Below are 12287 nucleotides of genomic sequence, written 5' to 3'. Positions count from 1 at the left end.
AGGTAGACAGTGACCATGGAGACCTATGGAGATCTCCATATCTTACAATTTTCATATTTTTGAGGGGCGCTAGCCCCTCCTACGGCTTTTGTCCCCACACGTCTCTCTCAATATTTTCCATTGACAATGAAAGGAGAAATTGGGTCAAAGGTCTGCCAAATATGATGTAAATGTTGTCCCCACACGTCTCAATATTTGCCATCGACAATGAAAGGAGAAATTAGGTCAAATGTCCGCCAAATATGACATGAATTTGTACAATGACAAGAGCACCTCTCACTTCACACGGGTGGGATTTTTGTAAATCAATGTCCTACTTCGTCACACTAAAGTGTCACATGGTGGACATAGCAGGGGCGTCCTCTTCTCTGAGCCAGGCCAAAACCTGACCGCATACCAAAAATGTATACCCTACTTTGTCATGCTGTGTCACACAAAAGCAGTGTTGGAAAGTAACTAATTACTAAAAAATGTTCCTGAACCTTTTTGGCCGTGCACCCCCTGTTACCTCCCGACCTATAGCTGATGCACCCCCCCACATGGAAATATAAATTGCATAAGCTATATAGAGACATATTTCCTTTTTATCCACATATATGCACATATATGAACCTGAATATGACATAATATATGCAGCATAAACTATATTCTGCATTACTTGCCATATATTGGCATAATATGTTAATATATTTAAAATAAAACCAGAGCACCACCATTAGACTTTTCATGTTGCGCAACCCCTAGAAGGCGCTCGCAGTTTGGCTTGGCTTTGGCACTGACTTAAAGTAATATTATTACCTTTTTCCAGTAACTATAAATATACTGTATCTAATTGAGTGGCGCTAGCCAATCCTATGCACAGCTTTGTGCGTCTGTATGAGCACGGAATGTGCTCATACATGGTGATGTATGATGATAAGAGCGCAGCTCACTTCACACAAGTGTGATTTTTGAGCCCTCCCATAGCTTTTGTCCCCACACGTCTCAAGATTTGCCATTGACAATGAACAGAGAAATTAGGCCTAAATTCCGCTAAATATGACATAAATGACATAAATGAAACATCAAAACATTAAACGCCATTGACAATGAAGGAAAGATTTACGTCACATGTAAACGAGCAAATCAGCTAACCAATCACAGGCAACAGCATTCTGATTGGCCAGTATGAGATGATGCATGATGATGTACGATAATAAGAGCGCCCTTCACTTCACACGGGTGTGATTTTTACTTTGCATTTTGAGTAATGGTATTACTAATATGTTACTATACTTTCAAAAAGTAACTTGTTACTATTCTCACGAGCCTTGGTGGTATGGTGGGCTTGACTGAGTTAGTTGCGGTTCGAGGTTCTTTGCAGTCTGCTGATCCGTTTGGGTCTAGACTGAGCGGATATGGAAACTATGCACACTATGCATACTCGATGTTTAAGTAATTTGGAGTGGATTTATCCCCCCCAAAAGTCATTTTTCTGCAACAAACGGCTATAGCCTCTCAACGTGTTGAATCAAGACACGTGAGGATCTTCATTTTTTGCTATTCTTTTTGAGTAAAAGTTGTTAGCTGCATGTGTGTATTTTACATACCGATTCTGATATGCATAACTTGCATATCGGTCAATACCGAGTAACAATACGATACCAGTGTATCATTACTTGCGCAAGCAGAGTGTGCGAGTAATGTTATCAGTCAGGTGCTACGATGCGTATGTCCCAGCATATGATATGACGACATATGCTGGCACGGTACATATGGAAGCAGACCGTGCAGGTATGTTTTCCGTCATGCTACGAAGCGTATGTCCCATGACGTGATGAATATATGTACCAATGCCAGGGTATAATTGGTTATCGATGGTGACGTAACGATGATTCATGTTTCAGTGTTGGGTGGACTAAAGGTAATGCCCTATATGTATACATGTATGTAATCTGACACCACTGCCATAACAGGCATAAGTAATCATTACCATACTTCAAAATACTGATTTTTTTTCCTCCAAAAGCAAGGTACGTAGCAAATAGCTAAACCTAATAATTCAATATTGCAAACGTTCTTTCACAGAGAGACTGAGATTTGAAAGTTTGTAGCGGTCTACAGTACTTGCATGCTCTGCTTGCGCACTTTTTATGGCCTTGTGTGCAACAAGCAAGTAGGCACTCGACAGAGTGCAGTTCTAGTTTGTATTTATGTCCGGATCGAGACTCCTGTCCAGGACAGGCTTTAGACACACATCCTCAGGAGACCTGTGTAATTTAAACAAAATCCATTAATAATAGTTAAAGTGCAGCTCCAAGTTAGTAAAATAATAATAATTGTACAGTATAAGAATATAAAACAGTATTGCAACATGAATTCAAACTACCGGTAGATAAATGCGAGTGTGGTTTCCAATCTCTATATATAGGAATATTGTTCAATTAGAGCCATTTAGAAGTGTCTGTCTGTCTGTAACTGGACACTGGACAGTCTACCACTGATCCGCCACTGAGCATTTTGTGATTCACATCGGTTAACATAGAATTATCACTTGGATGGACAGAAGCCATAATTTGACTTTTGGAAAATAATAATAAATAGTCTGCATTAGAAATGCCTAAATGCTGCTATCATCACACAGATGATAAATTAATTGCACATTTAGCAGCTGCCGGGCAGCAAGCCAGGTTTGTTTGTTTTTACTCTGACCAGACATCTGTTTGATGGTGTTTATCATGAATCACAATCTGAAATGGGCCGGTTATACTTCATTTAGTGGTGCCGGGGCCCTCTGGTGGACCGTGAGGATATTGGATATTGCAACTCAAATAATAATGAATGGCAAAACACTAAGATTTTAATAATATGACATTAAAATTAAAGGTTTGGATTTGGGGGTAAGTCCCTGCGACATACTATAGGGTCATATCTTGTCCAGGCCTGGTGTACTTGTACATCAAGCCGCCTGCAATACAGAAATGGGCCGCAAAGCTTACTACTACTATACTACTAAGGGTGCAAGAAAGACTTAATTGAACGAATTGATTAAAAAAAATGATTTAATAAAATAATCAATGACTAATCAAACCCAATTTCAGGGAGGTCATTATAGGCAAAGATCTTAAAGACATTTTTTATTATAGTAAAATGTGGCAATCTCTGCTATTTTCACAATATTCTGCCATATAAAAAAGGGCTTAGGTGATTAATCAAATCGTTGATAATGTTTGATGTTGTTTATTAAAGTTGCAGTCCTAATGCATGGCTTGCTCAAACCATTAGAGGTTTAGTATTGAATGTTGCAAACTAAGCCAGAAGCGATATTTAATGAGGAAATGGCAGTAATCCCTGACAGACAGTATGTCTATGTGGACTAGCTTCTCTGGTGACTAGTTTGTGTTGCTAATGAAGGTTTGTGAAGTGACAGCTAAACGCCTCCAGCATTTCTGACTTCTCTGACTTCCTGCTTCATAGAAGTCCCCTGCAAGAGAAACTACTCTGCTGTAACAACACAATCCCTCTAACCTTTCATTGTGTTTACAGTGTGATGCTTAAGGCGAGAGCTGTCTACACAGTTTAGAGGGTGTTCATCCGTGTATGTATACAGTATTCTGTATGTCCCACAAATGTTTGTGTCCATATGTGTCAATGAGAGAGACGGCCTCTCAGAACTAAATGTTGTGGAAAGAGACTGTGGTAGAAATGTACACTACATTTGTACTTGTTACCCCAAGTGTGACATGGATCAATAAAATGGGAGTAGGCCTACAAGAGAAGATAAGTGAGATGCTACTCTGTGCTGTTGTGATGATATCCGATTTAATACTGCATTCCTAGGAGTCAAATGTTACTCCGCAAAGAACTTGTCATCTCTGAAAGACAGCCGAGACATGGAATGGTTTGAAGACGTCCACTACACAAAAGAGATGTGCCTCAAAGAAGTCAGCTCTCTCCCAGCACACCTCCTGTACTCGTTGAGAACCACTTTTTAAATAGCCGTTCATGACTGTTCTGTTAATTTCCTGCATTAAAAGTATCTATCTGTCAGTTATAATTATCTTTTATTTCAGTTATAATAAAGGCTTTCCCCCCCCCCTTTCTTTTTTTTAATCACATCCGAGACAGAGAGCAATTTCTTTCATAGAATTAAAGGCTAATTACAGTAATAATGGCTATGATTCTACTATACTTGAATGATCTGGACCTGTATTCAACAAGCTGGAATTATCAATGTAGCACCCACTCATGACAGGAATAATGAAAGACATTTTATGTTAGAGACACAATGGAATATGATGTATGATTCAGTGTTGATTTCGTTGACTAAAACTATGACGAAAAATGTTCAACTACCTTTTTTCACTGACAAAAACTAAATAAAAACTAAACAAAAACTAAGCTATGATGACTAAAACTAAGACTATTGACAATTTCGTCAACAAAAACTAGAGATGCAATCCTGCATTGCGGGTGTGGTTGCCAATCTATAGGAATATTGTTCAATTAGAAGATTTCATTTGTGTATGTCACCGTATGCTGTCCAATCAGATGAGAGCAAAGCGCACAAATGCCTTGGGAAGAGTTCTGGCCAATCAGAGGGAGGTATAGAGAGTTATTGCACGATTTGACGTTGATTTCAACGTTTAAATATTTAAGCGATGGTGTGTAATATAACAATAGTCTGCTTGCCCATATAGGCAACCACACTAACTAGACTAAAATTATGTTTTACTCACTTATCACATTGAAGTCTGTAGGTCAACACCATTGTTTAAGTTTCTTATATGTGGTTTAAAAGGTACAGAAAACATCTGTCTGTACTGTAGCTACACATTCACAGCATCTCATCTGGTACAGACTATTTCTAAACTGTAAAAAATAAAATAAAATAAAAAAATATAGAGATGAGTGTATATTATTTTGTTTAAATGTTGTGTTTTCAGTGGAGGTGGGTGGTGGTAGGCAGGTACTTTAGCACTTTAGCCACCCGAGCAGCCAGAGAATCATGGAACTTCTATCATCATGTCCATGGTTTTAAGTTGCGAGTGCACCACACATAGAGGGCCACTGTGTTCAACTTCTCACGCCACTGAAACACTCTCTACAGGATAAGCTACCTGTGGTTTCACAGGAGTGACTTCTATACTGCTGTATGTTCATTTACACAATTTAAAACTATTAGATGTGTTGAACCTCCACCGAAATGACCTCTCAAATGTGCCGTTTGCAGATAAAGGCTCAGATAGGTAGGGTACAACAAGTCACAGCCAGTAAAAGCCTTACATAGCCAGAGGTGTTCCCACCAAGCCAATCATATCGTTGGTGTCAGGCAGCAACCTCTTATCTCAATTATCCATATTCTAACTTATGTGTTTTAACTTTTTTCATATATGAATGCCCCACGCCAACATTTGGAATTGAAGGCTGCTCATGTCAGAGCCAAAAAATATAGATTGAACTTTAAAGGAAATAGCAAACTCACACAGGCAGCATGCAGGCTAAGTGAAATGACTAGAACCACAACTCACTACCTCCAACAGCAGAAACAACACAACATGCACACTCAAGATTCACATCAGTCTTCAATTCCATAGCCAGACATAGCCGCAATTTGCAACTCTAGATTTTTTTACAATTGGCTGAATCTAGAGTTGCAATAACCTCCATCGACTTCCTATGCATGGTTTTGGTTTTGCATTGGTTTGTGACCTCCTGGTCTTAAATTACGTTAAACTCACCAACATTGCAGCTGTAGTCCAAGCTTGAATTATCCTCTTTCGATCTGGTGTCGCTTGTTTATCATAAAAGTCCCTGTAAAAAAAGTTATGAGCTACTTTCTGTCCAAAATATTCCACAACTATTATTCCGAGCCGCCATCTTGGATTTTTTCAACGTGCCATAAAACAAGACGTGAGGGGGAGCGCTTGTTTAATAGTGTCCCTCCCTCCCTAGGGTGTCGGCCTCTTCTTTGGGTGTCTTACCTGCGCAGGTAAGATTCTATTAAACAAGCGCTCCCCCTCACGTCTTGTTTTATGGCACGTTGAAAAAATCCAAGATGGCGGCTCGGAATAATAGTTGTGGAATATTTTGGACAGAAAGTAGCTCATAACTTTTTTTACGGGGACTTTTATGATAAACAAGCGACACCAGATCGAAAGAGGATAATTCAAGCTTGGACTACAGCTGCAATGTTGGTGAGTTTAACGTAATTTAAGACCAGGAGGTCACAAACCAATGCAAAACCAAAACCATGCATAGGAAGTCGATGGAGGTTATTGCAACTCTAGATTCAGCCAATTGTAAAAAAATCTAGAGTTGCAAATTGCGGCTAAGCCAGACAGTCACTGCACATTATGTTTCATTGCCCCTGTTCTGTTCTGTTCACCCAGTCTCTGGGTCCCAAAATGACAGCAAAAGAGCAACAGTTTGAATCACTTTAGTTCGTACACAGCATACAACACAAGCAGCAGCAACAAAGAAAAGAAAACAAGGTTCCTACTTCCTACCTTGAGCCGTCTTCTGCATCACCGCAGGGTCAAACTTTGAAACTGTAGTCCTACTCCTTACACAGGCGAGCCCTCCAGTGGCGTCTTCAGTCATTTTCATCCTAGCTCTGGTCCTCTAAGCCCGGCGACTAAATTGGGGAGAAAAAGGGGTATAATAATAATTAGCTACTAAAACATACATTGACAGCCCATTCATCCAAATACAAAAGTTTGGAGGCGCAGTTCTGCGTAGACTGCGTAGGCTATAGCGTACCACCTGTTTCGAATTTGCTTTAATGCAGCAAGAAGCAACATGCGTTAATAAAAACGAGCGGTTCCATTTCGGGACCTTCACCTTTCTGTAGTCTGGACAGTGTGTCCCTTGAAAGTGTTTCAAAGATGCATAAAGTCCGCGGAAACATGTGCGAACTGCTTAACGGCTGCAGTCTTCGGTCGGGCACCGGCTGCGTCCCCCGCTAGGGTGGCCACCTGCAAGACCTCAGAAAGGAGGACACTTTTTGCGGGGCTCGCTCCCCCGACCCCCCCCCCCCCCCCCCAGATTCCAGATATTAATATTATTACTACTACTATTGCACCTGATTTTCACCACCATCCTCTCCAGCATTATGTCCACAGAGAACATATATTTGCTAATTAAATTAACCTTTTTAAATTAGGCTATAGGGTACCACAAAGGCCATTCATTTTATAATCAATTAATTTTATTTCATGTTTAGATACCGGTATGTTTTATGTTTAATCTCTTTCTTGTGGGGTTTTTTATACAGTCTTATGGTCATCGGTGTAGGACATAGAAATAGAATGAAGCCAGTAGCCTATATGTATGTTCACAGTGCTTTAGCCTCCCTTTCTTTATGATTTCGAGCTCCATATTGCTCATTAAATGTAGTTTTTCATTTCGGCATATTTGGTTTATTTATCTCTGCATTAACTATACTAAATTGATTGTGAGAGCTCAACAAAGTAACAAACCGACCATCCCACTGGCAGTGTTGCCAGGTTTTGGAAGAGAACCAAGCAACCATGTCTATGAAAACAAGCTCAAAAGAAGCCTGACTAGGCTTAGTAGCCTATTATATAAAACAAGCCCAAAGTCGCTTATAATTAAGCGGACATGGCAACACTCCGAACGTCTCCACTCGCTTCGGAGCTGAGCAGCGCTGCAGAGATTTTAATACCCAGGCAGACGACGTAAATGACAGTTATGGCACAAGCACTGTATATCACAAAAAACCGGACAATTATGTGTCCGGCCAGAGGTTGAGGTGGGAGGAGGACAGGTGGGTCTAAAACCGGACTGTCCGGCGTGAAACCGGACGTCTGGCCACCCTATCCCCCGCGCGGCGCCGCGCGGCGCGCACAGCCGCCTCCATTATTTTCAATGAACCTAACGCACACCGGCTCCGTCCGCCGCGCGGAGCCGCGCCGCGCCGCGCCGCCCGGCGCGCCGATAGAACACAGTTCTATTTTCCAGGCGGCGCCGCGCGGCGCCGCGCAGCAACGCGCCGCACACGGTCGCAGACGGTGTGTGGTGGGCTTCAGTATTTTTAATTGTGATTTCAAACGATTTATTTTCTACAAATCAAAAGCTTTCTCAAACGAATTTCAGAAAAAGTAATAAAACCGTTTTCACTCTCTGACAACACTAACAACTCTACTAAACTTTCATGTTGTTAAAGTTTACTTTATATGTTTTTTTTAGCACTTTAGCTATAGGCCTATGGTTAATTGGGAGGCTAACTCAATGTTTGTTTGTTCCATTACAGATGCCTTTTTGTTTAGTTTTTATGCTACTAGTTTTATTCTTGTTATACTTTAGCCCAAGTGGCTCTAAATGTGTCCTCATCCTTGCTGTCTTAAACCTCCTGGTTTATAGGCTATACCGCCAGAGACAGACTTGGTTAATCGTTATAAGACTGCAGATTTACATTTGATTATTGTCCCTTTTTACTACGTGGTGATTATGGCTTAAGCCTTTTAATATTTGATTCTTGCAGTGATCTTTACAGTGGGTAATGCCAATTATACCTGGCTCAGAGTGTTTTTTTTTATTTGCAGTGTTTAACCTGTACGGACTTATAAAGTGGAGTAAATCTCAGTGCAGCTAATCAGTCCAGTTGTCCATCTATTGTAAACCTATTCAACCGCCAACCTATCATGGTGACAAGTGGAAATAGGTCTTGATTGAAATGTTTTAATAGGCCTACTTTGTACGTTCTCTCAATAAAGTTGTATTCACATTCAGCAACTGACCACTCTTGTTCACTCAACTGAACCCTTATAATATTCCAGGTCTCCCACCCTGTGATTGCAGTTCCGTAGTTTAACTGATACTAGGAGTACTTCATGGTAACTTGTGTAACATTTGGTTATACATAACCTTTGTACAGTCAAAGTAAAATACAGTCAAAGTAAAATAAGTATAAGTAAAGTAAGTAAAACAAACTAAGCCATATAAAATAACCCACTCATAGGCAAGTATATGAAGCCGTAGGTCTGCTATATTATTATCTTATTAAGTTATAGAGCTGTGCCTTTGTTTCATAATAATATTAATAATAAATATAGCTGCAAGCAGCTATAAGACAGGGTCAAGCCCAAGCCCAAAGAAAACAAATCACACTCAAGTGAAATGAGGGGCGCTCTTATCATCATACATATACATCATAGGGCTGTCTGCAATACTGTGGTCCAGTAACCAGAGTCAGACTCCATTCGCATGTATACGGAAATGCGATTTCTTTGACGTGGCCAAAAAAGACCGAAAAGTGGATAGAGCAATTATCATAACAATTTAGTCATCGGGAGGTCTAAAGGTCAGAGCTCTTTTGACGAATGAGTGTGAGCTTCAGTTCCTCAGGGATTCTCACGGCCCTCTACCATAATGCTGAATGTCGTGAAGAACATTAGCACAGAACTGGCAAAACTGTTAAAATGGATAAGGGGTCAACGCCCTTTGGGCTTGACCCCTAATAAATATAATACTGTTCCTGAAGAAACCCCATGGGCTTGAGTAGCTCACTACTCGTGTCAATGATATGTGTTGACCAACATGACGTCACGGCCACGGGGGAATAATACATAGTGAAAATGATATAGTGAAGATAATAATTGTCTGATTGGCTTATAGGCCTACTCGAGCTGACAATTATTAGTAGGCCCTATTCTCTCTCTCTCTCTCCCTCTCCCTCTCATATCGTGTCAATGTCTATGTCGATGGCTCATCGAAGGTAATACTCGATAGCAGCAGAGAAAGCTGCAAAGCTTCCACATCCCAGGATGCCTGCCTTGGGACCAGCACGGAATCCAATGAGTCCCCCAGTGACACAACCGCTGTAGACCGCGTTCTTCCAGTCCGACTTCCCTCTGTGCGATTCAATGATGCATTCTGTGCAGGAGAACATGGCGCCCACGATGGCAAAGTTCTTAGCGTACGACACCCCTCTCTGGCCCATGTCCTTGAGGACCTTTCGTGCCGTCTGCGTTTTCAGCGGGTCTTTGGGGTCAAAGCCAGCGTTGGTGTCGATGCCGGCTGTGAAAAGTCCAAAGGCTCCTCCGAGGACGGACCCTGCGACGCATGCTAGGACCGTCTTGAAGGTACAGCTCTCCATTACTCTTTCCATCGTCTTCAGCTCCTCACTTTTGTGGGGCACCGGCAGCCCGCTTAAAACCCTGGGATTTAGGTCCTTTATTGGCCTCTTGTCACCAATAAGGTGTTCTAAGAGTGTGCTATACTGAACATGTTGGCTATCAACGGGATGATTTCCATCATCCATGGGTGGACGTAGCTGAGTGGATAGAGAGGCCGGTTCGTGTCCTGGTCCAGTTCAATGTGTTGAAGTGTCCCTGAGGATAATAGACAAAGAGTGATTGATGGCAGTACTGTGATGTCAGCATGTCCATATATGGGCATAAAGGTTCATACACACAGACATGTGGCAAAGAGCGATGACAGTACCGCAATGTCAGCATGCCCATATATGGGCATAATGATGGTTCAGACACACAGACATGTACATCCATAATGTGACTTTGACAGGTGTTCTTCTATCCGGAGTCCGGAGTCACAAACATTCAGGGAGAGTCATGTACTATCATGACTCTCCCTGAATGTCTGTGGAGACTGACTGGCAGGCAGGCAGGGGCAGGCAGGGGCAGGCAGGCGGGCGGGCGGGCGGGCAGGCAGGCAGGCAGGCAGGCAGGGGCAGGCAAGGGCAGGCGGGCGGGCGGGCGGTCGGGCAGGCAGGCAGGCAGGCAGGCAGGCAGGGGCAGGCAGGGGCAGGCGGGCGGGCGGGCAGGCAGGCTGGCAGGCAGGCAGGCAGACAGACAGGTGTGCACTGTGCAGGATCAACCATCCCACAGGGCAAATGTGTACACACAGCAAACATGGACATTTATATCATGACACATATGTGTACATTTTCATCTCTTCGGCTGCAAACACATTGTATAGAGGTAATGAACTCGTGTACCAAAAGGTACATTCTATGCACATTCTTTTAACAATGCAATGCGTAACCAAATGGACCATCGCGGTCCTTCGCTCACTTTGAGAAACGGTGGTGTAAAGTGAAAACAAAGCAGGGTCTGAGGACGTAGCAGGACTTCACTATGTTTTCCTTTGTAATGGAAACAAAGGTGAAAGTTCAGCTTGTTGTTACCCCATTCTGCGTGCATGTGCGTTTACTTGCATTACTATACTTGTGAGGGCCAAATGTCCCCACAAGCATTGTAGAATTGGAGAAATGTATAGGCTTAAATTTATAACTAAGATTTAGGCATTTAGAGGTTAAGTTTAACAAAGATTTAGCGGTTAGGGTTAGAATATGCCTGATTTTCAGTGTCAGGCACCGAAAATAGTACTTCTACAAACTCAAGTGTAGCTAATCCACAATCTATAATCTACGTGACATGGTACAGGTACACACAATACAATACAATACAAACAACTCAGTCTTTAGGATTAGTGTTAAAAATACAAAAGGGTGGAAAGGACATTTATTTATAAAGTTACCATCCTAAAATGTTGACGTCCTCACAAGGATAGTAACGTGTGTGTGCGTGTGCGTGTGCGTGTGCATGTGTGTGTGTGTGTGTGTGTGTGTGTGTGTGTGTGTGTGTGTGTGTGTGTGTGTGTGTGTGTGTGTGTGTGTGTGTGTGTGTGTGTGTGTGTGTGTGTGTGTGTGTGCGTGTGCGTGTGTGCGTGTGTGTGTGCCAGTTCCATGAGAGCTGCAGCTCGATACAATAACCTTTCGTAACCAATAGAGAGTGTGTGAGTGTAATTAATCATGTTGGATGCTGGCCGGGCATTTTCCTCCACAACAACACTGATAAAAGATGGAGCTTCTGGTGGTATAAACACATGAATCACTGGTTGGAGAACACTTGCTCTGTACTTCAGTGGTTGCCAAACAGTACGCCACCCCCACAAGTCCTGCTTGCTTGTACCACAAGTCCTGGTTTAATTGCAATATATCATCGCTGCCGGGCATAAACCTCCAATTTCCATCTCTTTTTAACCTTTTTTCGTAAATGAATGCCCTACTTGATCACATTACAGCATCACACTAAAGTAGCAGATATCTGTAAGCTTGAAACGTGGCACAAAGCAACATGCTTTGAGCTTGTCAATCTGCTACTTTTGATACTTTTTTATTTGAATCCTGAAAAATAACAGTTTTTTGGACACTCCTGTCCACCCAACAGAGATTATAAAAAGTTGTGATTTCTTTTCAATTATTATCATTTGTTACTATATAATATCAGGCCTTTTTTATGGTATAGTGGTTTATTATGTTT

At 41.9% G+C, this 12287-nt stretch overlaps 1 protein-coding gene across 1 annotated transcript; it reads right to left on the bottom strand.

Annotated features, from left to right (window-relative positions):
- Window positions 1–9709: 9709 nt before the first annotated feature.
- Window positions 9710–10099, bottom strand: LOC308324567 (mitochondrial import inner membrane translocase subunit Tim22-like; the record flags this gene model as incomplete). The annotated part of the gene is made up of 1 exon (XM_080776665.1): window positions 9710–10099. One exon carries the CDS (start codon window positions 10097–10099, stop codon window positions 9710–9712), a length of 390 nt encoding a protein of 129 aa, XP_080632791.1.
- Window positions 10100–12287: the final 2188 nt, after the last annotated feature.

This window comes from Protomyctophum bolini (genome assembly GCF_963924005.1).
Source record: "Protomyctophum bolini genome assembly, chromosome: 2".
Lineage (NCBI taxonomy): Eukaryota > Metazoa > Chordata > Actinopteri > Myctophiformes > Myctophidae > Protomyctophum > Protomyctophum bolini.
This window is presented reverse-complemented; position numbering and strand designations above follow the sequence as displayed.